Source organism: Lycium barbarum, chromosome 3, assembly GCF_019175385.1.
Source record: "Lycium barbarum isolate Lr01 chromosome 3, ASM1917538v2, whole genome shotgun sequence".
NCBI classification, from domain to species: Eukaryota; Viridiplantae; Streptophyta; class Magnoliopsida; order Solanales; family Solanaceae; genus Lycium; species Lycium barbarum.
In genome coordinates, this window is record NC_083339.1 from 3,784,082 (window position 1) to 3,809,919 (window position 25,838).

Here is a 25,838-nt window from a genome sequence, read left to right on the forward strand (position 1 = left end):
TAGTTACCAGAGATACAAATAATATAAAGAATATTAAGACTTTTTTCAGTACAAATTCAGCTTGTAGAAGTCATTTAAGTGTCAAATTTCACTATCTTGGACAAAATTCTTTGCTTCTCATTGTCTGGATTATGACATCGATTAGTGTCTGCCAAGATGGCTTATACTTGTCACTATAGCCTGCTGTTTTCTGTCTTTATACATATTAGTTATTGTTGAGAATATAATCAAGTAAATAAAGTTTGCTCTCTCTAACAGCTTAAACTTTTAGATGAGATGGTCATATACTTTAATATTGTATCAGAGCAGGCAGAGGTCTTGGGATCGAATCTCATTGTCACTCATTATCTAAAAGAGTGTCCAAGTGATTGGCCCAAGAGAATTAAAAAAAAAAAAAAAAAAAAAAAAAGAATCAGCCGCACATGAGGGGGGCGTGTTGAGAATATAACTAATAAATAAGTGTTCCCTCTTTAACGGCTTAAGCTTTTGGACGAGATGGTCACACACTTTAAACAGTTACTGAATTTTATATTGGTACAGTCCTTCACATTCTTCTTGCAGGCTGCATTATTATACAATGATGAAGTAATAGTGGACTGCTGCACATGCATATTTCTTGATAACTTGCAAATTATTTATGTGGAACTGAAATCATCCTTAGAATTCATTTCTCCTTCTTTAGGCAAGTTCTTTCTTTAATAAGATTAGAGACCTCATTCCAGGCAAGTGCTAATCAAATTTCAGGTATGATATAGATATTCTGTCCTTTGTCACCTTCAGATAAGAATCCTTTGTCCAATGATTGCCAAATCTTTTTGTTCAACTAGATTCTTTAAACTACCTTTTTTCCTTTTACATTCGCCCACTTTATTCTCTTTCCTTTCCTATATTTACCCACTATAGAAATCATTTCTACCATAATCTTTTCAACTTCTTCTTTGCTCTCATAAAAATGACCATGACTATATTTTACATGAGGAAAACTAACCTCTATGTATTACTGTTACTCCACTTCTTTCATTACTCTTATTCCCAAAAGACATGTCCAAACTGTGGTTCGCTACAAGTTCCGTATCCCTTAAGCACAAATCCCGAGTGTGGCAACCGTGACTATACTATCCGTTGTGATCCTCGCTCTCACAGGCTCTATCTCGATACCCTTAACGGAAGCTCTTATGTTATTTTAAGGATTATGGCCTCATTCAATCGTATGGTGGTTCAACCATCACCCTGGCTGCCCGGTACTTGTGTTACACAAGACATGCCTGTGAGCGAGGGACTGTGGTTGAACCAGAGTCGTCCGTTTAACGTTACTTCTTCTAACACTATCTTCCTATTTAATTGTTCTCCTCGGCTTCTGGTGTCTCCTTTAAATTGCACACCTTCTAGCTTGTGCCATAAATATCTGCAGAGCTCTGGACATGTTGATGCTAAAAGGGAACTTCAATGTGCAAGTGGTGTTAATCCATGTTGCACTTTTATTGCTGGAGGTATGCCTTCGGCGTACAAGATACGCCTTCATACTTCGGGGTGCAGAGCGTTTAAAAGCGTTCTGCACTTGGATGATAAGAAGCCATCTAACGAATGGGATGAGGGGTTGGAAATTCAATGGTCTCCCCCACCTGAGCCACGCTGTAGATCACAATCTGATTGCTCTGGAGCATCTACATGTTCGCCTTCCGGTAAAAATGGCATCTTCCGCTGTTTTTGCAAAAGTGACCACTATTGGAACCAAAGCTTAGGAACTTGCATGAAGAAGAAACACTCTGGTTTTGTGTTAAAGGTATCTATTGGAATTGCCTTGTTTATGGCTTTTTCTGTTGCGGTGCTTGCCTTTACTTTGAGAAAATCAGGAAGATTTTCAGCTCGGGCCAGGCTTGCCAAGGCAAGAGAAGACATTCTAAAATCGAACAATGGTGGAAAATCTGCCAGGATGTTTTGTCTTAAGGAGATAAAGAAAGCTACAAACGGATTCTCAAACGACAGAATCCTGGGCCGCGGTGGTTTTGGAGAAGTTTATAAGGGCGAGCTTCGCGATGGAACCATTGTAGCAGTAAAGTTAGCGAAAGTGGGAAATGTGAAGAGCACTCAACAAGTACTCAATGAAGTAGGGATACTTTCTCAAGTCAATCACAGGTAGGGTGTCAAATGGGCTGGTTGAGCTGGATTTGGGAGGGCTAAAATGGGCTAAAAAGTGGGTCTTAACCCAACCCCCCACCCCCTAATTTTTACTAAATTTCAGTTTCTCTGTTTGTTCTTTTACAATTTTTTAAGACCTAATAATAAAACTATTTTATCTTTATTATGGTTATAGATAACATATCAAATAAAAAAATGTTTTTTTAGAAATATTTTGATAAGATTTCTCATGGATCAATTTGGACTACATATTTGGGCTGAAACGTGTTGGGCTGAGCTAATAAATGAGCGGGTCAAACTTAAGCGGGTTGGGCGGATCATTTTCTCATGGGCTAATTTTGCTACCCGTACATTCACAGGAACCTGGTCAAGCTTTTGGGGTGCTGTGTAGAAGCTGAACAGCCTCTGATGGTTTACGAGTACATTTCCAACGGAACGATCCATGATCATCTGCATGGTAAGTACTCTACCTTTCTTGGCTGGAAAACAAGGTTGAAAATTGCTTCACAAACTGCAGAAGCATTGGCTTATCTTCACTCGGCCGCTTACCCTCCCATCTACCACAGAGATGTCAAATCTACAAACATACTTCTTGATAATGAATTCAATGCCAAAGTTTCCGACTTTGGTCTATCAAGATTGGCTTGTCCAGGGTTGAGCCACGTGTCCACTTGTGCTCAGGGGACGTTAGGGTACTTGGACCCTGAATATTTTCGCAACTACCAGCTAACTGATAAAAGTGATGTTTACAGCTTCGGGGTTGTGTTACTAGAACTTCTTACTTCTCAGAAGGCAGTTGACTTCTCGCGAAACGAAGATAATGTCAACTTGGTTGTTTATGTTACTCAACAAGAAAACCGTGGTTCGGTTATGGAAGTAGTGGACAGGCGCTTGCTTGGCGAGGAGCCTTTGAGTAATGTAATGAGTAGTGTGAACGCGTTCTTGGCACTTGCACTCGCGTGTTTAAGAGAAACGAAGGCGGAGAGACCATGCATGAAAGATGTTGTTCAGCAACTTCACTGCATAAGTGAAACAGTTGATCAAGCAGAGGCTTCAGACGAAGTTAGTTATGGTATCATGTGAATTAAGTATCATAGTCCTAGAGAAAACAAGATGTCATCTATGTTGCTCGGACCCTCAAAAATGTTGCTGCACCCATGTCAGATCCTAAAAAAATGCATATCTTTTGAAGGATCCGGTATATTTGAAACGTCCGAGCAACATAAATTGTGTCATTGTTCTTGATCTTTGAATATTCAAATTACTTTAAAGATGAATGTGTAAAAGGCATGGATCTTTTTGATTGTACTGAAAATCATGCATGGAAAGATATAAAGGAGGTTTGATGTTGGAATCAGGTGCTTTTTTTGTTTTGCTTCCCACTTGGTATTCGGTAATCGCATTGAAGCCTCGACTATTCTAGATTCGAGCCGTAAAAGGTCCATTAAAGGGGGACGTGATCCCTACCCCCAAGATTTTTCTATTTCCAAGCTTAAACCTGCGACCTATATATGGTTAAGAGTGGAGGGATTCTATCTATTCCACCGCAACTTTTGATGGATCAGATGCCTTACTTTGTCCAAAAAGCATGAATGATAAAAAAAAGTCATGGATTTCAATTATGTGGCAGATGTGAAATTCTGATAGAATTTAGTATATTTGTTTTCATGCACTTTACAAAAAAAGTAAATCAGCTTTGGAGAATGGGCAAAGCATATTGCACAGGAATTTCCAACATCAAATTTTAGGTTTCTGTCTCTTGGCATGTTGGCAATCATAAATTAAGTGGAAATTTGGTTAATCATTGCCACTTTAGTGAATATCCAAACCTTTGCTGCTTTCTTGAAATGGTGTGCCAATTTTCATTTTTTATCAGAGAATATAATTGACCTACTATTGGGAAAATCAATCCTGCAAATTAATTGCAGATCCAACGCAAATTATCAAAGTATTAACAAAAGGAGATTATATCACATTTCAAATAGTAAAGTTATTTTACTTTAAGATATTCTAAAAAAAAACTCTTAAACGGTGTAACCATTTCATTTAAAAGTTAATGCTATCAAAGAGCGCACTTTTATTCACTTATTATGTTTTCAACACGTGGCCTCACATGAAGACCTGATTTTGTTTCACGGGCCAAACACATGATTCCTTTTTTCTTTTTGATTGTGGATTGCAGTGAGACTTGAATGCTCTGCTGCCACGTTAAGAAAATGAACATCGAGCCTAATTCAACCACAAAAACTAGCTCAATTAATTTTATTTTCAGTTGATGTTATACTGTGTAATGAGATTGTGAGTAGGTGCCATTTCATTTTATTACTTTTAGCTCATCCAAGAAAATAATTTAAGAATACAAACTTAATTGTCCAATTACTAGTATTACTCATCTATAAATACCAATTCATTATTCCATAGGAGAAGGAGAAGGAGAAGGAGAACATGGATGCATATTTTAGTTTCTTTCGTTTTTGCCCAGTGGAAACAGATTTTTAGTGGGAGGAAATTTCACATTTTTCGAAAAACGAGATTCATCATAATTTAAATTTTAAATCTTGAAGTCAACTGCATAACATTTTAAGTTCTGCTCCCTCTGTTTCAATTTACGTGAACCTATTTCCTTTTTAGTTTATGTCAAAATGAATGACCTCTTTCCTAATTTGGAACCAAATTCACTTTATGAAATGATTTATAGCCACACAAATATTTAAGACTTATTTTGAACCACAAGTTTCAAAAATCTTCACTCTTTCTTAAATGTCGTGTCCAGTCAAATGGGTTCACATAAATTGAAACGGAGAGAGTATTTTAGTACTCCCTCCATCTCAAAATATTTGTCGTCCTTACTAAAGATACTTATCTCATAATATTTGTCGTTTTGTTTACTCAAGATAAAATTAAGTAGCTTTTTTTCATTTTACCCTTCTATTAATTACATCAATTGGCTGATTTTGTGAGTGCACATACTAACATTTAAGAGGTTTCATCATTAATAGAGTAAATATTTATTGAGAAGAGAGAGCATGATGAAATATGTTAAGAGGATAAAATAGTCAAAATACTACCCTTATAAATGCTCTCTTAATGAGTGTGCAAATGAAAAGATACGAAAAATATTTTGAGACAAGGAGTATTTTAGCAAGATTATATATTCTTCTTTTACATTTTTATGGGCTTTTGGGTGGATTCTCAATTTGAGAGGACCACAAGTCCATAAACCGCAAACACTTGTCGAAATTCTAATGGTAGAAAATCATTGCATCCAATTGTCATATGACACGTAGTCACTCGTTCCTTATTAAAGAATATTTGAAATGATATAAATATTCATCATAACAATTTGACAAACAATAAAAGGCATTCATAAGAAGTGGTTGGAAAACAAGGCATACGCTTTTTAGAATGGTCATAAACAAAAGGCAAATAAATTTAGCTTAAGTGGTATAATCATGATTTGGTTTTGCTTAAATATAGTGGCCACCATTACTTAATACTACTATATTTTATGGTTAATGTGCTATTGTTGTTTTAATTAATAAAAACTATCTAAAATGTCAATAGAGGATATGTTTGACTTATGCTAGAATAGTGTTATGTAAATATTAAACAGTTCATTTTTTTTTCTTTTTAGGAAAGAAGATTGCTAGTCGAATTATTAAACTATTAATATTACACGGCTTAATACCTAGATGGACCCTTAAACTTGGCATGTTTTGTAAGATAGGCATATAAACTTATAAGGTGACCAGATAGACACTTAAACTTACTCAAAGTGTATTTTTCAAGTTTTTCAGTTGTTTTGAAAACAAAAACTATATTTTTCAAACACTCACAATTTTCATGGCCAAACAAGCCCTAAATATATCACAAAATATTTTTTTAAAAAAATGCAAAAATAAGGCAAACGCGTATACATGAGACTATAAATGTGCACTTAAACCAATAAATACTCGCTAATCGCAATTTTGCAGCTTTCAATTAACTCGGTTTTTTTTTTTACACTTGAATAATTAAAAAACAATAACTTTAACCAATAAAAATCCTTAAAAAAAAGAATTTTCAAATTAAGAAATTTCTAAGTTCAGTATTTCAAGTGTAAAAGAAATTTCAAATTAAGAAAACTGTAAAGCCGAGAAGAAAATCCTTAAAAAAAAGAAATTTCTTAATTTGAAATTTCTTTTTTTAAGGATTTTTATTGGTTAAAGTTATTGTTTTTTAATTATTCAAGTGTAAAAAAAAAAACCGAGTTAATTGAAAGCTGCAAAATTGCGATTAGCGAGTATTTATTGGTTTAAGTGCACATTTATAGTCTCATGTATATGCGTTTGCCTTATTTTTGCATTTTAAAAAAAATATTTTGTGATATATTTAGGGCTTGTTTGGCCATGAAAATTGTGAGTGTTTGAAAAATATAGTTTTTGTTTTCAAAACAACTGAAAAACTTGAAAAATACACTTTGAGTAAGTTTAAGTGTCTATCTGGTCACCTTATAAGTTTATATGCCTATCTTACAAAACATGCCAAGTTTAAGGGTCCATCTAGGTATTAAGCCATATTACACTGAAAAGGGGTTAAAAGAAATATGAAAAAATGACAATATAACTAATCATGCCATCTTATAGAGTTGGATTTGCTTTATTCTAAGAATGTGTAATTTAGATGATGAAAATAAATGTAATTGCATTTTCTTATCTTTTAAAACAAGGATAAATGTACTATTGGTTTCTCATTTATTCATAAATTCTAATATTGGTCATTTAATATTTGGCTGAGGACATCTGACCTTTGTTTACTAAAATATGTTTGTTTTTTCATTTTATATAGGAAATATGTAATGTTTAGAGTGTTTTTAGAACTATACCACATAAGTGTACCAATTTATCGTAATACATCCATAACTGAATGGTTGAACACTTATCAATTTGTTAAACTTATGACTATTCACGGTTTAAGGGATCAATAGTGCTAAACATCAACTAATTGAATGACAAATGTGCTTAAATAGATACTATAAAGATTAAAATTGAATTATATCAATATTTTAAGGGACTAAAGGTGCTAGTATCCCTTTAAAATATATTAAAATTTTCGAAATGAATACTTCTATAAACTCGGCCTTTTCCCGGATCCTATTAATGCGCGACGCTCTGTGCACCGAGCCGCCCAATACTTCTCTATTTTTTTTTTTTTTTTGCATGGATTACCCTTCAAAGGCGCTAATCTTTAATTTTTGCCACTCAAATTGCTGGTCTTTAATTTTTGTTTTTCTCTTAAAACAGTGGCCGAAAACATCCTGAGGTTCTGGGTTCGAACTCCCGCTCAGTAAAAAAAAACAAAAAACAAATCGCAAGACAAGATTAAGGGCAAAAATTAAAAACCAGCAATTTGACGGGCAAAAATTAAGACCACCCCCTGAATAAGGACAATCGGGCAAATTGTCCTTCTCTAAACTAATTGGGTCTTATTGCCTCTTCCTTAAACTTACGAGGTCCAGGTAAAAATATCACCCAGCTCCTTGTAATTACCGGATATTTTAAATTTAAACCCATTTTTAGTTTCAATTTGGCGGCTTTATTTTTTGGTATTTCAAAGAAACTCCCGCCAAAATCACTCAAATACAATTTGGGAAAATAGAAATCAATTTACACTTCTACTTCCTGTTTAGGAACTACCCATCTCCAATCTGACCAAAAAAAGGGTTCGTAAATGCAATTTCATTTTTTGTTTTAAGGAATTTCTTGGTTTATGAATTATGCACTTTACATGTTTGATGAAATGCTTCAGTGAAAATCTGATTAGTGGTTTGAATTGCATTATAATGTGCATTATCAAAGCGATAACTCCGTTGTAATCTTGTCAGTTAGAATACTCAACTTTCACTCGAGAGATACCCGTTCATTTCTGGCCTGTGGGGTGAGGGGGGGGGGGGGGGGGGAGCCAGCTTAGGCAAAGGGTGGTCAGGTGCATACCCTTCTCCGAAAAATTATGCGGTGTACATAGGTTAAATATTAGCTATTATGGGTATATATTTAATTTTGCACAACCTTAACACAAGTGAGAAAATTTGCACACCCTTCGCTAAGTTCCTGACTCCACCCGGGGGGGGGGGGGGGCTTCAATTAAGTCCCTTTGTAGGTACTATGTCGATAGGTTAATTTTTTTTTTTTTGCATAGATATAGCATAAAAACATTTTTTAAAGGAAATCCTCTTACTTGAATTCCTGGCTCTGCCACTGTTTTCCTGCAACGACGGAAAGTTAACCCTTTCCCATCCTTTATATGTTTTAGGTCTTTTCTTCCTTTTACTCTCTTGAGAAGGTCAACACAACAGTTCACCTGATTAACTGTAATTTTTACTTGTGTTTTCCCCTCTTTTTCTCTCGTATTATCTTTAGATTTGTTTCCAAGGTAGGGATAAGGTCAGCGTACACTCTACCCTCCCAGACCCCACTTTGTGGGACTACATTGGGTATGTTGTTATTGTTGTTGTAGATTTGTAACTTAAATAATTTACTGTGTATAGATTAGAATTGTTCGTTTAAGAAAAACCATTAATTTCGTAACCGTTTAGAGAATTATTCGATATTAATTGTATCGAGTATTCGAAAAAGTTGGAATCCTCTTATTTTGACCTCAGAAAAACTACTGATAGGAATTACAATTTAAGCAAATAGTTGGGTGAGTACGATTTCATTTTCCTATTTTAAGCAATTTATGGATTAACATGTTTGATGAAGCTTCAGTGACTTACAGGGAAATTTTTTATTAGTGCGAGACGCGTTTGAATTGGAAGAAATGTACGGGAAGAAAGGAAGTGAATTAATTCAAGAATTTGCAGAGAGTGAACCTGGGCAGCTTGCAGCTTTTAATGTATGCAATCTACTCTATGTTTGAGTCAGTACATGAATTTATTTTCTTTGTTGTGCTCCTTGTTAGTAGAAATTAAAATTCCTCGTAGTTTAGTCATTATGCATTTTTCAGATTTCATTTGGAAGACCCACTGAGGTAGAGTTTTGTTTTGGGCACAAGTACATAATCTTTTAAGCTGATGAGATTAGGATGCATTTTACTAGCTTTGTTGTGCATAGGTTGTGAAAATTTGAGGGATGATAGGTGTTGAGAGTCTGAGATTTGACACTATCCTCTTGTACCAATTGTTATGAATACTAATATAAACATGAAAAACATCTTGCATTTAGAATATATGGGTTCACACTGGAGGAATAAGACAACCGGGTAGATGTTTGTCATTATCATAAATGTTAAAATCAGGGGCGGATGCAGTTATTTAAATACGATTTCAACTGAACCCAGTGCTTTTGATGTGGAAGATAAATTATGCGGGAAAATCCATTAAAATTGCAACGAATAGTAGGTTTGAACCCATAACTTTAAAGAATACAAGGGTTCAGTGCTAAGAATCTTAAAGGTTGAACCCATAAAGCTTACATCCTGGATTTGCCTCTGATTATAGTACTGTTAGCAAGGTTTTCGTACATTTAAAATGTAGATCTTGTTATTAAACTATACATTTAATTCTAATTCTTCTTGTTAAAGAAACTTTATTAGAAAATGACTGATCATGAGTGCTTCTTACATTAAGATAAAGTTGATGTTCTGCAGGGTCAATTTCTTATCTGCTACTTGAATCTTATATACAATTTGATTCATTATGTATTTTGGTCCAGTTTTCCTCCTTATTTTAGGCTGATATGGTTAATCATTTACTTAGAGTTTTATATGCTTACAGAGCAATTACTTATTCTATGCAGACTGACCTCGTTACGCAAGTACTTGATGAATGTAACAGCCATTTCCTGCACCTCAATTCCTTGGTGAGGTATATTTGACACGTTCCTTGTGTTTTCGCAAGCTTTTGTTGTTTGTTATTCATCCCTTTAAGCTCTTATTTTTGTCTTTGCCTGTGTTGTTTCCTTTAAGTATTAACTCAACTCTATTTCCCTCCCCCAAACCATGTTGGGAATCTGATGGAGTGTGTTAAGCACCTAAGAATTTTCAATTATACAATACAATGAAGAGTCCTTGAAAGCTATGTTGCTCGGACTCTTCAAAAATATCGATAGGTGCGTGTCGGACACTCCAAAAGTAGTGCGTTTTTGGATAATCCGACAAGTGTGCAGCAGCGAAAGGGAAGAGTCCGCACAACTTAGCTTGAAAGAGTTCCTTTTATGTAGTTTTTGTTTCTTATTTCACACGAAAAATGTAAGAGAGTTATTTATAATCTTCCTTATTATCTCAACAAATTCAGAAAAAAGAAAGAAAAAGTTCTCTGCCTCATTGATGTTTTAACTCCAAACTATCTAAAGAACTAGAACTAAGAAAACCAACTAATGTGGAAGGAGAAAACAAAGGGATTGGGTCAAAAAGAATCAAAAAGAAAAAAGGAAATAGTAGGAAGACAGTACTCTCTCTGTATCCCAGTTAAAATTGGTATCCTTTCTTTATCTGTCTGTCTCAAGAAACTTAACCTCTACCTTGAAGATTAAGGATGGATCCTTGGAGAAATTTAAATGACAAACAAGAATTTAATTTATCCATCTTACCAATCTAAATGATGGCCAAGATATGAGAAGCACAAGATTAAGATTATGAATAACCATCAATAATAAGCTTGCAATTAAGAATCCAAACTACACATGAAGATCCATTACAGTCCTAGGAAAGAGGAATTAGTTCTTGCTAAAAACAAAGAACATCCTAATGAAAATCTTAAACATGAAAAGATAAAGCAGAAAAGGAAAGAAAGTAGAAGTTAAACTCGTGAAATAGATCCAGCCCTCTTTTTTCCCTCCTGCAGTGCCATGTTCAGCCCTAAAAGGGTCTATTAATAGTTTTCATGGAAGAACACGTCTAAATACCAGTATTTTCTTTAATAGCAACTTGGCGTTGTGCTCCTATTTGTCTGATGGAACCTAAGTGCTATGTTCCAGCACCTAAGCACTGGAACCTCGAGGTTTGTGCCATGCTAGCGCCTAGGCACTAAGCTCTCGATTTCTGTGTCTGATAGCACCCAGGTGCTATCTCAGTACTTTCTGAAGCTTCCAACTTTGCTGCCCCTGGGCTAATTAAGTATTGAGCATTAGGTGCTTGTCCTCCCAACTCTCCGTACCTTCCTTTGGATTGACTACATCTTGTTGCGGGAGTGTCTAAATGACGAAACATTTGATTTGTTGTACACTAGATTTCAAGGGATATATCACACCCCCAACTTATTATGGATTAGTCTTGGTTAGGAGTGGCAAATGGGCGGGTCGAAAATGGGTTATAATGACAGAAAAAATATCCGACCCGTCCATACTTAATACGGATAAAAATGAGTTAACTGACGGATAATATGGATATCCATATTATCCATGATTTCAGGAATAGTTAGGTGAGAACTCAAGCTCAAAGACAAGTAGACAAACTCATGGATAACTCATGAAAATAACAAGTAGACAAATGGGTATTGATAATATGGATATCCATTTTCAGTAAATATGGATGATATCCATATTTGATCCATTTTAAATGGTTGGTTATCCAACCCATAGTTAATGGGTCGGATTGGATGGTTACTTATTTTTTTGTAATCCATTTCACCAGCCCTAGTCTCGGTTAATTTCTGATATTGAGTCAAATCGAGCACATTGACAGCCTAATCTGCAAATATGTCAAAATAATTAAGAGAAATAAATTAAATGCTTTTAAGGTAAAAGTTAGTTTTATCTACATAAAATTTACTTATTATTAGATGTTTTGTCATATTTATGCATGTGTATTCTTCTCTAAGTGCCAAATGGAGTACAACTTTGTGAGCAGACCTTATCCATCTTGAGTTTGACACAGGAAAATGAATGTAAGAACTCCCGCTGAAAGTTCAAGTGCAAACCGACCAACTCAAAATGGTGCAAGTTCAAATACCGAATCACCTGATGACAACGAGCCACCTGAGGCTGATACAAGTACAAATACGGAGCTCCCCAAAGATGATAATTACCATGGGCTGCTTATCCATCATCAGTCTCTTACTCGCAACAAACGCTGTCTGATGGCTTATGTGTGAGTAACAGTCAGCTTCAGAGTGTTTTTCCAAAACTTTTTTTATATTTTAGTGAGCTTCAGAGTTGTCCCTGAGAAAAGGTCATATATTCCTGATCTTGCTTGCATCTCTTATGTTTGTTGTTGACTTTCCTTCGTGTTCCTCCTTTAGATATAATCGAGCAGAAGTCGTTCGAAGATTGGGATGGACCCTTGAACGTGTCCTCCCAGAAGAAATTGAAGAGAAGCTTAGTACCTCAGAGAAAGAATATTTTAAAAATCATGCTGCAACTATCCAATCGTACATGTCAGCACTTGATCTTGATCTGGGAGTGGTAAAGTGTTCTTTTCTCATAACTCCTTATTTATGTCCTGATATATTGCTCAAAAAATATGGTGGTAATCGTTCTTCTAGGTTCTAATCAGGACATGGTTTCTGTACTCTTGGAACTCCCCAAGTAGTATTATCTCCTAGAAGAAAATTTTGCATTGCCCTCCTTCGAAAAGGTTAATTGTTGTATTTGTGAATATTTGGGAGCAGCATTGTTATGTGTAATTACTAAATTTTGTTTTGGGAAGAGAGACATTCTATAGGTCATGACTTATTAATACTTGAATCCAAACAGAGCAGGAAAAAAGGGTAACTGTCCATTAAACGTTGCATGTGATTCACTTCTAAATAGTTTCTTGTGCTTTTCTCTTTCGTTGTGTTGGTACAAAAACTTAGTGCCTGTTTTGTTTAGCTCATTAATCTCTGGTTTTATTAAGTATCAGTAAGCCTGAAAATTAACATATCTGAAGCTAAAGTTATTTCTTGAAGTACTGTAACATTGAGGGAGCCTGGCCCGACGATGCCCTCTGACAAGTATTTTTTAAGCTCTAGGTGGGGTGCAAAAGGAGTTTTACCATCCATAGCATATCCACACATCTTCCCCCCCTGCACTCTCATCCATGCTGATGTGCCATCGAGGCAAGGGAAGGAAGCTTGGATTGGAGTGTAGATGGTAATCTGTTAGGAGGGTGGAAATTTTTCCTTTTCTGTTTCTTTCTTTCGCAAGTAGGAAGTAGCAAATTTGCTCATTGCTTACAACTTAAGTTTTGGATAATTTTATCAATCATTGGACTGGAACAAATAAAACACTAGATTGACAAGCACAAATATGACATCGTTCTTTCGTGTTTTTTTTCTTCTTTTTCTTTCCTTGGCATGGTTGGTTGGGTGGGGGGTGGATGTAGATGATTTGTGAATGTTCAGGGAAAGTGGGAAACTTCAGTTCAAATGACTTAGTTTCCTTATGTTTGCTTTTCACAGGATATGGTGCCTCCGAAAGATCCCTATATCAAGGTGAGGGTCCTCGATGACATTGGTAATGTTGTCCTCAGCGACCAATTAGCCAACCTTGCTCGTCATGCAATTCTTTTCATTAGGCGAACCGATGCAGAGCAGTATATCTCTCAGGTGATTTTCCTATGCAACATACGATTGTGTTAGAAAATGCATCCACCTTTTTCTCATACTTCTTTTGGCTCTAATAACAGGGCTTGATGGAAGAACTCACGAGTTGATTCCAACGACTATGAGTTACAAAGCTGGTTCTGATTGTGCATTGCTTCTGCACAATTCAGCCGTGTCAGGGCAACTGCTATATGGAGGGTGAAGTTGAATGCTAGCTAGTTCAAAGAGTGCTAATCAAGTTTGAGAAGGCATTGAAGACATGGAGGGAATTGTTGATTCATCAATCATCATCCATGTGAATACAAAAGAGTGTTTGTTGATTTTAATAGCATCTAAACCAGAAGTGGAATTGTAATCTATTCAAAAAGTAAACCAGAAGTGGAATTGTTTATTGCTCTTGGATGAAGAAAAACCTTGAAGTAAAACACAATTTACTTGTCCTGTATATTGAAAGTCTTCCCTGAAACATGATCAATATGAACAAAAAGGAGAGTGCGCCTTACGTTTCATTTTACTTGCTATAATTGTTACTCTCTATCAAAAGAATGGAAACAATACAAAGACAAAAAAAAAAAACATACTCCGTATGTATATTTATTACCAGAAAAAAGAAGAAAACCTAACGTGCACAAGTGTTGATGAACTTTAATCCTGTGGCAACGTGGGTGATGGATTTGTTCATCCTTCTTTCTGAATTATCATTCAACAGAAGCCAAGATGAAATGGATTACGCCTATAAGATGTAAATGAATGAGGACCTCAAACATATTGTCAAACCCATCTAAGCACAGTGATCAAAGTCAGATCTTGTTAACATTGTGGACCAAATGCTATATCAAAAGCAGAGCAGATCCTGTTCAATGGAGGACATAAAGCAGTATCATTAAATCCAACGATTTTGTTTCTATCATGTCATATAGGATAAAATGCCTGGAGAACTATTAACAGCGACAAAATCAAGATACAAGTAGCCACCATATTGTTTGATAACATTGCGGACTTTCTAAATCAAATGAATGCATTAAAACTACGAATTGAACATGAAGTCATGTTGAAACTGAAAAAGAGTTGCTCTTCCGTAGATAAAGGAACTTCTGGAAACAGAAACGATCTGTACTGAGACGAAGACAGAAGATGAACTCTATGAAGAGAACACAGTTGCCTACTACTTTTGACAACACTTTCTAGCTCCATTTCCTAGTGATATAGACAGGTGGAAACCTCTATCTTTGCTGAAGACCAAATTACTGCATAAGCCTTTCTAATTTGACTGCAGCTTCAGCAGAGAGATAATTTGGAAGACGTTTTATCTTGACTAGAAACTTCATTCTTGGAGTGCTTGAGCACGTCAACTGCTTTTTGTACCATAGCACCCAGAGATTCTGGTGACTTGAGCAATGATAAAAGCTTTGAGTTGTCCATTTCCAAGAGCATTCCCGTGACCTTTGCAGCCAGATTGGGCTACAAAAAGCATATAGGTTTCATTAACAAATTAGTTTTGGTAATTCTCAGGGTATGAAACCATAGCAAGACCACAACAGAAACTATATAACCAAGGATAAAGAAGCACAGATCTAAATGGCTCCAAAGAGATTCTTGACAGATGACACAGCAACATCTATAAAGTTGTCAGGGATGGATTAAGTCCTCTTTCAAGTGTTTATTTATCCCCTTGGATTCTCTATGAAGAACCAAAACAATTGTGGCAGAAAAATTATTTTGCATCAGTGAGGGTAGCTATTATTAGAACAGAAGAGGAGGATTCTAAAGGATAGACTGAGAAAGCAAAAAAATAAGTTCACCTTGTGTTGGCTAACTAGAGGATAAAGGTGCTCTCCAAGTATTTGTTTCTGCTGCTTAGAAGGGGCAGCAATAAGCATGTTACTCGGGTTTTCTGAACCCTCAGCGAAAGATCCGACTTTACTGGTGCTGGCAGAGGATGCAACAAATCCTTTGTTCATACCACAGAAACGACCAGTTGGTGCATATTTGACCTGCCTAGCTAGCTGCAAAGTATACCTAAGAGGTGAGATTACAAAAACATGGGTGGCTACAGTGATCCATCATCATTCAAAAGAACAATTTGCATTTTGTCGGAATGATCTCACCCAGGTGAAGGCATGCACCAAAAGTAGTAACTTGAAGCTCATCAATGTACATAAATTAGTGAATGAACAAAAAAGCACTTAGTTATGGTTTACAACAATTTGAAATATAAGTACAGTTTCTTTTCCATGACAGGATCTTATTCATAAAATTGAATGAAATAAAGGAACGCCTATTGTATGTTTTCAGCCATATTTACTCCTCCAGATGAATAGAACAGGAGAAGAAATTTCACTAACCAGCATACAGATTTAGTTAGCAACCTCAGGTTAATGAATGAGCTAACTTTTAGCTAAACCTTTTTTTTTTTTTTTTAAGGATTTAGCAATTCACATGCTTTCATTTGCAAGAAGAATCAGTGCAGGTAGAAGTTCAGTCACCAGATGGTGGAAAAATTACCTCAATTTATAAAATGCATAGAGCTAAGTAATGTGCACATGAGATTAAAAAAAATTCGTCATAAAGCTAAGAAAACCAAAAATTGCTTGAGTTAAAGATAGAGCAAATATGGGCTGAATGATTTATGATACTCTAGTACTTGCAGTTACAGTTGCAACAATAATTCAAATCAATCAACCAACATCCGGCTAAAAATCATGGACTTTAACACTAGTTAAGTGAAGGCCTAGTTTTCCAAATACATGAATAATGACTCAAAAGATGCAGATAAAAAGAATTTTTGAAGAACACCAAAATAAAAAACATAATCAGTACACAAAATTAAAAATCAAATAAAAGAAATATTTATCCTCATTCTAGCAAAAAAATAATCACTGTCCTGAATATACTTTGAAGAAATTAATCCCTTTCCATTGAGGTAGAGGCAAGTCGCACATTTCAAGAGAGGAGTCTAGGAAAACATTCGCACATTTCAAGAGAGGAGTCTAGGAAAACATTCTCACATTTCAAGAGAGGAGTCTAGGAAAACATTCTTCAACTTAAGCATTTTAAATTGGAAGTTTTGAACAACTTTGCTATGCAGATCAATCAACAAAGGAAGTTTAACCACCTGGGCATTGCTAGATTGTTTTGATGACGCCACTGGTTGGGCCGATTGCTGCCAATGAGGCACATCTGGAACTGGCATATGTCTGTTCTTCTTTCCACTATTCTGCCGATATTGTGAAGCATTAGGAATCTGAAAAATCAGATGAAAGTTGTAAGCTTACAACTTCATCATAGATTTAAACCTGAAACATGTCCATGCAATTTAGTGGCCTCCCTACTACTGCTGAAAAGTTCAAGATTCTGTCTACCCAATTTAGCACCATATCAATGACTATTCATTAAATGAAGTGGTGAGGGTTGCCAAGGTATTATGACTATATGCAGTTGACTAACCAAGGATATTTCACAAGAAGGTCTAATAGAGTTTGTGAATCCCTTAACCATCCAACTGTGCCTCATACTCAGAGGCTGATACAGCAGCCCAGGTCGTGCAGGTAGTTGTAGATCACCAAGAGCTCGGTAGTAAAGAGAGGGATATCCACCAGGGAAAAAGGCTGAAGATCCGGTGAGTCCTGCAAATCCTTGTGCATGACTAAGCTGCAATTGAGCTTGCCTGTCCTCTTTCCTTTGAGCAATAGCTACATACAATGGCTTTTGGCTAAACATAAATCCTGTGAAATGTTAAACCTTTAGTGCGGAAGTATTAAAAGAAGCAGAAACCAAAAATCCACAGTGTTCATGCAGAGGAAAGATGGAAAAAGGAACCATAAAAGAGGAAAAGCTAAGTTAGAAATTTAACATGATTTAGAGGCCTTGTCTATTTACAAGTGCAGCAAGCACCATAGTTGACCATATGTGGGACAATGAGCCTCAACTCAACTAGAACAACCAAACAATAGAGAATCGTTAAAATTTAGATTTCTTGCCGGACATGGTACCCATATAGGCCTTATGGAATCTAAAGCTAAGTCCTGAGGCATTCGACAGAGACATGCATTTCTGCATAGTAAAATAAATTTCTGCATTGAAATCCCGGAGTTTATATCCCTTCAACCCTGAATTTCATGAGTATATCCATATTGATAGAGTCATTCAGGGACTCTGTCGTCCAAGCTGCAATGCTTCTTCATTATTTCTGACACCTCCTTTAGAAAGTTAGAGAACAGTGTAAACTATTAACAAATTTACTTAAGCTGGGATATATGTGCTTACGTCATAGGAAAGAACTGAAAGGTTGTTAGACAGCACCAAAATTTATTGTATGTGCTTGCTCATGTGAAACAACAAACAGTGGCTTGGCATTCGCCATGATCTGGACCGTGTAAAAAGAATATATGACTTACCATGAAAAGTATTCACCGCTTTATTGGCCTCTTCTGGCATGGAAAAACATACAAATCCAAAGCCCTTACTGACTCCTTTCTCATCTAGCATAAGTCTTGCAGAAGTGATTTTGCCACATTGACTGAACAATTCACGCAACTCATGGTCCGTGACGTCACCAGCAATATTTTTGACGTACACATTTGAACCCTATGACGACATTAATCGTGATAAGAAAGTGGACACAAAAATACAGTAACACATATCTTTTCTAGAGTAACATATACCTTTTGAATAAAGGAAATGAGAAAAAAAGATACCTGGTATTTAGTAATTTGTGCCTTCCTTCTCTCCTCAAACAAATGCCTCAATATCTGTTTGCGCTCTGTTTTCTTTTGTGCTCTTGCTACATACAAGATCTTGCCGCCTGCCCAATGCGCACAGGTCATATACAGACTCTTGAACATTGTAGCTGTTAGTTACATATGAGAATACGACAGCAAGACAAAGTCATAACCTACCAAGTTTGGATCCATTCATAGCTTCAACTGCTCTCCTAGCATCATCTGGATTCTCAAAGTTCACATAACCAAAACCTTTTGAACCTCCATTCTCATCTTTCGCAATGACCAAGCTAATAATTTTCCCAAATTCAGAGCACTTCTCTCCAAGATTCTCTTCTGAGATGTCAGGATCCAAGTTCTTGATGAACAAATTTGTATATATTTCATCAGGGCTGGCAAGAATCCGGTCACTCTTTTTGACAAACTTGCCTACATACCTATCCATAAATGGATGTAAAACATTTGCATATTTTGAACAAAATCAGATTAAAAATCGTGCAAGAGAACCAACTGTTTCTATATGCTCCGTCAAAGTTCATCATGATCGCAATAAATTAGAACAGAGAGAGAATTGCACATACATCTGCTTTCCTTCAACGTCAGATCCATTGAGCTCCTCAATAGCAGCGTTTGCACTGTCCTCAGTCTCAAACTGGACAAATCCATATCCTTTACTCCTTCCATCCTCAGAAACAGCAACTTTACAGGATAAGATATTTCCAAACTTGTGGAATATTTCTTCAAGCTTCGCGCTATCAATTGTATCATTTAGATTCTGCGGTAAAATCCCACGTCATTTTCACATGGGGATCAAAGCGATAAGGTAAAAAAGAAATTATTAAGATCTCAAAATAAGTGACTCCTATGCAGTCCTTAAAAGGTACCTTGATGAACACATTTGCAGTTTCACTTCTTCTCACATCAGAATCACGGCGAGACCAACTAACCCTTATAGCTTTTCCATTGAGAGTGGAATGATTTTTCACCTCAATAGCACGCACAGCTGTTTCCATTTTAAAAACAGTAGAAACTTTCCAAGTAAAAACCCGACTCAGACAGAATTCCCAGGAAAAAACAGTGAAACAACAAAATCTCAAATAACAATTAATTGTTCCCTTAGTCACATTACCAACTAATTCATAGTAACAACTAACTTCAGCAATAGTTCACTGAAACGACTCACAGCAGAGAAACCATTCCATGACTAATCAGCATATATCATTAAATCCTCAAGATTTTCAGTTTTATATGTAAATATATTCCCTCTATCGCATGATAGAACTATCGTACAGTAGATGCATAGCATGCATTAGCAACCACAACAAAATAAATAAATAGAAAAAAACAGAACTCGCCAACCAGCACTATAGTGATCTATACACAATGATTGGGGATGGCATTGACCCTTCCCCTATCAGTCATATTACATATACATAACCAAAAAGCGGCCAACTTCTCCTTCTTTTTACCTTTTATAAATGTATATCAAAAACCTGTATAGTGCAGAACATCCAACCTTTTTACAAAAATTGTACAATAACATATTTGCCTAAACCAATAGTTTCTTGAGTCAAATCCACAATTAGCCCCAAGGTATAAACAGGGGCGGAGCCAGCCCTTCGAGTGTGGGTTCAGCCGAACCCACTAGCTTTTGTCCAAACTATGTATTTGTATTAAAATTTTTATCAAATATGTACAAATTATTAATTAAGAACCCAATAACTTTAAAGAATTAGAACTCCGAACCCAGTGTAGTTGAATAAAATATTAACACTACAATCGATACAACGAAACAGTGTAGTTGAATAAAATATTACTACTCAGTATGCCTGTCAACCGGTTCCAACCGGAACCGGACCGGTAACCGGTTAGGAAACCGGCCGGTTCCGGTTCCAAAACCGGAACCGCCTAACCGGTTCCGGTTTAACCGGTTCCGGTTAACCGGTTTGAAGGTCCAAACCGGAACCGGTCCGGTTTGGACTCGTTAAATTTTTTTTTTTTTTTTTTTTTTGTATTATATATATATATTATAGTATTTATTTGTATATTGTAGGTATATTTACATATGTTATACAATTTTATAATTAAAGTTTAAATATTTACTGACTAACAGCCTAACAGCAAGTCAGCAATACAGAATAATGCTTTTCATACACATATATATGTATAACTTACATATACTTATATATATGTACTATATACTTATATATATGTATAACTTAATATATATATATATATATATATATACTATATGTACTTATATATATGTACTATATACTCTATATACTTATATATATGTATAACTTAATATATATACTATATATACTTATATATATGTATAACTTAATATATATACTATATATACTTATATATATGTATAACTTAATATATATACTAAATATATGTATAACTTAATATATATACTATATATATGTACTATATACTATATATAGGATAGCTTAATAGATATATAGGTATAACTTAATATATATACTATATATACATATCTACTATATATACAATATATACTATATATATTTATATAATATATATACTTATATACTATATATACTTATATATGTGTATAACTTAATATATATACTATATATACTTATATACATATCTACTATATATACAATATATACTATATATATTTATATAATATATATACTTATATACTATATATACTTATATATGTGTATAACTTAATATATATACTATATATACTTACTATATATACTTACTTATTATATATACTATATATACTTACTTATATACTATATATACTATATATACTTACTTATATACTATATATACTTACTTATATACTATATATGTACTATATACTATATATAAGTAAGTATATATAGTAAGTATATATAGTATACTTACTTACTTATATATGTGTATAACTTAATATATATAGTATATATACTTGTATATATGTACTATATACTATATATACTTACTTATATACTATATACTATATATACTTACTTATATACTATATATACTATTTTTTCTATATATACTTAAAATATACTAAGAATATACTATATATACTATATATACTATTTTTTCTATATATACTTATATACTATATATACTATTTTTTCTATATATACTATATATACTTATATATGTTTAAGTATACTATATAACTTAAGTATATTCTTAGTATATTTTAGGTATATTCCTAACTTAATAAAAGTAAAAATATAAACACAAATAAATAGAAGAAAGCTCAATGAGCCATATATTTTATTCATTCTTGGATAACATTTATTTGCAAGTTGTATTTTTTTTAACTTGCAAATAATACATGAGTTATACAAAAATAGTAGAATAATAAAATCACCAATTTTGAACCATTTCGTTAATTTCCCCCACATCATATTCGGTCATGGAAATATCTTCAAAGTCTTCCATTTGGTCCGGTCCACTAGCTATCAAATCTTCAATTTCTTCGTCTTCGCCTTGCTCCGCTTCTGAGTTTTGGTTGCGTCGCTCCGATCTAATCCAATCTCGAATGCACACTAGTACTTGCAAGCTAAAGCCGGATAATGAATGTCTATGGTCTCCAATTTGCTGTCTTCCTTGGCTAAATGCGCTCTCCGAAGCCACGGTTGATACTTGAACCGTAAGGATATCTCGAGCCATTCTTGAAAGTATCGGATAGCTTGCCTTGTACTTCTTCCACCATGCTAAGACGTCCACCTCATCCAGTTGGCTGATATCCACATTTGGCTGCATCAAATAAAAGTTAAATTCATCAAAGTTTGCAGTAGAAGAAGATAGAGGCTGTGAATGTAAAACTTTTAAACCCGACAAGCCCTTTTTGCTACTATGAGAAGTAGTAGGGCGTGGAGCAACTGGTGTAGCACGTTCTTCCAAACTAGAATAATGAGTAAAAACTCTTCTAAACTCATCATCAATAGCGAGATCGGCTTCAGCTAAAGATGGTTGAACTCCCTCTTCAATTTCTAAAAATGTATAAATTTGACTAACCAAATTTTTAGTATAAGACACTTTTAAACAAGGATTTAAAAGAGAACCCAATATAAATAAAGTTGGGATGGGAAAAAAATACTTCTTAAATTTGATTATCATTTCAAAAATAGCCACTTGATAATCGGGTTTATATTTATACTCTTGTAAAACTCTAGCTATTTCCGCTAAGTAGGCTAAAATTCCGGTTACCGTGGGATAGAATTGTCTAGAAAAAGCAAGAGTTGCATTATAAAAATTTTCTAAGAGTTCAATACATTCTTTAACATCTTCCCAATGTCTATAAGTTAACCAATCCTCACTATCAATATTATATTTGTTGTGAACTTGTTGTATGGGAATCCTATACTCATATGCTTGTTGTAGCATAATGTAAGTGTAGTTCCACCTAGTCTCAATTTCTACTTGAATTTTCCTAGGTCTAAGGTTATTTTCCACACAAGCATTCTTAAAATCTCTAATTCTTCCCCTATTAGCATTACAAAAAAGAAACGCAACAGCATTTCTAACTTTTTGAACAGAATCATCAAAATGCATAAGACCATCTTTAACAATTAAATTTAAAATGTGACAACTACATCTTACATGAAAAATATTTCTTAGAGGAGGGTTTATTTCTCTTTTTAAAAGACCAATTGCCTTTGTATTATTAGAAGCATTATCTAAAGCAATACAAAGTGTTTTTCTATAAATGTTAAAAAATCTCATTATAGTAGACATTGAATCGGCTAAAAATTTTCCATCGTGACGACCTTTTCCTTCGTCGTATAAAAAAGCTATAATTCTTTTTTGCATAACCCAGTTGTCATCAACCCAATGACATGTAATAGCAAAGAAATCTAAATGGTTAATACTAAGACCCAAATCAGCGGTAAGACAAACATTACAATTTAAAGAATTAAATACATGACGCAAATAAAATCTATATTTTTTAAACAAATCTATAACATCGGCTCTACAAGTACTTCTAGGAATACCCTCAAATAACGGGTTATAACAACGTTGAATGTAAGTAACAAACCCTAAACCCGAGGGAAAGGAAAATGGTAAACAATCATAAGCTACCATTTTAGCTACTTCTACGCGTTCTTTTTTCTTGTCATACTTAAAATTTCTACCAGTTCGTGGGTCTATCGTCATTTGAATCCCCCCCACATTTGAACCCGTTTGCTCTCCCCAAACATCCATATGTTTGGTTCTCATATGAGCATTTAGTGTACCCGTTCCACCATCCTTACCAGTTCCTTGCTTAAAACTAAATACTTGTCCACATAGGGTACATGTAACTGATTGATTTTCCCTATCCTTAGTCATAAATTTCCAAACTTTAGCTGTTGGCCTACGAGTTCTAGGCGGTTTGTCTTGTGTATGTGATTGTGCAGGACCTGTATCTCCTATAGGATTTTCGGGGGGTTGTGTTTCATCATCATCATCATCATCTAAGTCTTCATTAAAAGTGTCGGTAAAATGTTGTTGCATTGCCTCATGACCTAAAAGTGGATTATTTCCACCAACATCAATACCTAAATTAGGTGTTTCTTCCACAAATGTTTCCTCATTAAGCGCACCCCTAACAGTACGACTACTACTACCGGCACCACGTCTTAATCTCTTTGACATTATTAAATAGAAATAATTTAAATCACAATAAAATAAATTACAACAAATTAAATTGCGTAAATTAAATTTCAAAAAATAAATTGCTAGAATTAAATTTCGAAAAATAAATTGCTAGAATTAAATTGCAAAAATTAAAGATAGAGTTGGAACGAAGGTACCAAATTGCCGGAATAATTTCCAACAAAGCGAAGGCGGCTAGAATTGCAAATCCACCAAAGCTACTTCGGATTGTTGCAAAATCACCAACTCCACCAACAATATTATAATTGCAAAATTAATAATTGAAAGTTCAAACTATAATAAGACTTTGTGGCTAATTATTGCAAAGTAACTATAATTGAGAGATTGAGATTTGAGAGAAAGATGAAGAAGAGTGAATTGAAATGAAAATGAAGAAGGGTTTATATAGGGGTGGGGGAGGGGTTAAAGTGTTAAAAAAAAAAATTTGGGGGCCAAAAATTAAGAAAATGACCGTTTGGCAACGGCCATTTTTGCAAATGGACCGTTGCCAACGGTCCATTACCGAGGCCCAAGTCCAACGGCTCTTTTCTTTTTTTTTTTTTTTTTTTTTTTAACCGGTTTAACCGGTTTAACCGGTCCGGTTCCGGTTAAACCGGTTTAACCGGTTCCGGTTAACAAAAATTTGGAACCGGACCGGTTAACTAATATCCGGTTAACCGGAACCGGTTAACCGGTTATACCGGTTCCGGTTCCGGTTCCGGTTTAACCGGTCCGGTTACCGGTTAAAACCGGTTACACGGAACCGGTTGACAGGCATACTACTCAGACTCGAACAATCAGTCATATAATAAGAAATCAAAGCACGATATTCTCATCGGAATTCGACATATGCAAATAAATGTAAAAACTGAATTTCGCACTAAATTCGAACAACAAAGTAAAACCGAACAGCAAAATTAACAGTACAAGCGATACAAAAACACGAAATTTCGCCATGCAAATAAATATCAACTGAATTTCGCCCAAAGAAAATCGAACAGTAAAAGCGATACAAAACACGAAATTCTTTTCGGAATCCGCCATGCAAAATAAATATCAACTGAATTTGCACTAAATTCAAACGAAGAAAACCGAACACAAAACTTAAGCAATATCAAAAAAAAAAAAAAAAAAAAAAAAAAAGAGAAGCAAATAGGTTGAAACAACGTAGTGTACACCATCGTAATTAGAACGAAGAAAACCGAACACAAAACTAAACAGTACGAGCGATACAAGAAATCAAAGCACGAAATTCTGATAGGAATTCGCCATGCAGATAAATGTCAAACAACTGCATTTCGCACAATCAACAGTACAATCGATACAAATAAAAAAAAAAGAAGTAGAGTATATTATACTCCATATATATATATATATACCGTCTTGAGGAGAAATGAAGTTAACGTAGCCGTAACAGAGTGAACGGCCAGTAGATGAATCACGACAAACGCGAACAGAATCCAGACTTTTGAACTCCGAGAATGCTTCGAACAGTTCGCCGTCAGTAACGTCGCCGTCAAGGTCGCCGACGTACAACGCCGCCATTACACGGAAAATTCAGTTACGTTTTTCAGCTGAAAACTGTAGAGAGAGAGAGAGAGAAAATGTGTTAGCGCGTTTCTGTTAGTAGAGAGAGAGAGAGAACGAGGCGGTAATTCGTTAAGTACTTTATAGGCATACACATAAATACTCCCTTAAACTTAGCCTCAAATGGTAATTATACCCTTCAATTTTGGGTGTGCACAGATAAATACCTTAATTTGTATAAAGTTGAATAAGTAAACACGAATGTTGACGTGGCAATGACGTGACGCCTCCAAAATTTATGTGTCACGTCAGTGCCACATCAA

At 34.9% G+C, this 25,838-nt stretch overlaps 3 protein-coding genes across 8 annotated transcripts; 2 read left to right on the forward strand and 1 right to left on the reverse strand.

Moving 5' to 3' along the window:
- The first annotated feature begins 55 nt into the window (after positions 1–55).
- Positions 56–3,489, forward strand: LOC132629957 (wall-associated receptor kinase-like 20). The gene is made up of 2 exons (XM_060345395.1): positions 56–2,136; positions 2,499–3,489. The coding sequence occupies exons 1-2, from the start codon at positions 953–955 to the stop codon at positions 3,220–3,222; spliced, it is 1,908 nt and encodes a 635-aa protein (XP_060201378.1). The 5' UTR covers positions 56–952; the 3' UTR covers positions 3,223–3,489.
- A 4,201-nt stretch (positions 3,490–7,690) lies between these two features.
- Positions 7,691–14,084, forward strand: LOC132629960 (uncharacterized). Of its 6 annotated transcripts, none has more exons than XM_060345399.1 (7): positions 7,691–7,840; positions 8,896–9,012; positions 9,915–9,982; positions 11,992–12,204; positions 12,356–12,518; positions 13,496–13,642; positions 13,723–14,084. In XM_060345399.1, the coding sequence occupies exons 2-7, from the start codon at positions 8,938–8,940 to the stop codon at positions 13,747–13,749; spliced, it is 693 nt and encodes a 230-aa protein (XP_060201382.1). In that variant the 5' UTR covers positions 7,691–7,840; positions 8,896–8,937; the 3' UTR covers positions 13,750–14,084. The 6 variants fall into 6 exon arrangements, with proteins under 6 accessions (XP_060201382.1, XP_060201384.1, XP_060201386.1 ...); XM_060345401.1 differs by having other exon boundaries at positions 7,712–7,840; positions 8,912–9,012; XM_060345403.1 differs by lacking the exon at positions 7,691–7,840 and adding an exon at positions 8,279–8,611 and having other exon boundaries at positions 8,912–9,012.
- Positions 14,085–14,185: 101 nt separating this feature from the next.
- On the reverse strand, positions 14,186–25,597 carry LOC132629959 (polyadenylate-binding protein 7-like). Its single transcript, XM_060345397.1, has 10 exons — positions 25,368–25,597; positions 19,245–19,363; positions 18,942–19,135; positions 18,538–18,797; positions 18,337–18,443; positions 18,037–18,226; positions 17,087–17,364; positions 16,755–16,883; positions 15,442–15,645; positions 14,186–15,100 (listed from the first exon to the last, which is right to left on the reverse strand). The coding sequence occupies exons 1-10, from the start codon at positions 25,531–25,533 to the stop codon at positions 14,918–14,920; spliced, it is 1,830 nt and encodes a 609-aa protein (XP_060201380.1). The 5' UTR covers positions 25,534–25,597; the 3' UTR covers positions 14,186–14,917.
- Positions 25,598–25,838: the final 241 nt, after the last annotated feature.

What these genes read in the sequence shown, in the direction of transcription:
- LOC132629957 (XM_060345395.1), top strand. Translation starts at nt 953, where the DNA reads ATGACCATGACTATATTTTACATGAGGAAAACTAACCTCTATGTATTA. An exon ending in CTTTCTCAAGTCAATCACAG is followed by an intron (nt 2,137 to 2,498) that starts GTAGGGTGTCAA and finishes GTACATTCACAG; the next exon opens with GAACCTGGTCAAGCTTTTGG.
- LOC132629960 (XM_060345399.1), top strand. Translation starts at nt 8,938, where the DNA reads ATGTACGGGAAGAAAGGAAGTGAATTAATTCAAGAATTTGCAGAGAGT. An exon ending in CGCTGTCTGATGGCTTATGT is followed by an intron (nt 12,205 to 12,355) that starts GTGAGTAACAGT and finishes TTCCTCCTTTAG; the next exon opens with ATATAATCGAGCAGAAGTCG. An exon ending in CAGAGCAGTATATCTCTCAG is followed by an intron (nt 13,643 to 13,722) that starts GTGATTTTCCTA and finishes CTCTAATAACAG; the next exon opens with GGCTTGATGGAAGAACTCAC.
- LOC132629959 (XM_060345397.1), bottom strand. Translation starts at nt 25,533, where the DNA reads ATGGCGGCGTTGTACGTCGGCGACCTTGACGGCGACGTTACTGACGGC. An exon ending in CTGCAAATGTGTTCATCAAG is followed by an intron (nt 19,136 to 19,244) that starts GTACCTTTTAAG and finishes ATTTTACCGCAG; the next exon opens with AATCTAAATGATACAATTGA. An exon ending in AACAATCTAGCAATGCCCAG is followed by an intron (nt 15,646 to 16,754) that starts GTGGTTAAACTT and finishes TATACTTTGCAG; the next exon opens with CTAGCTAGGCAGGTCAAATA.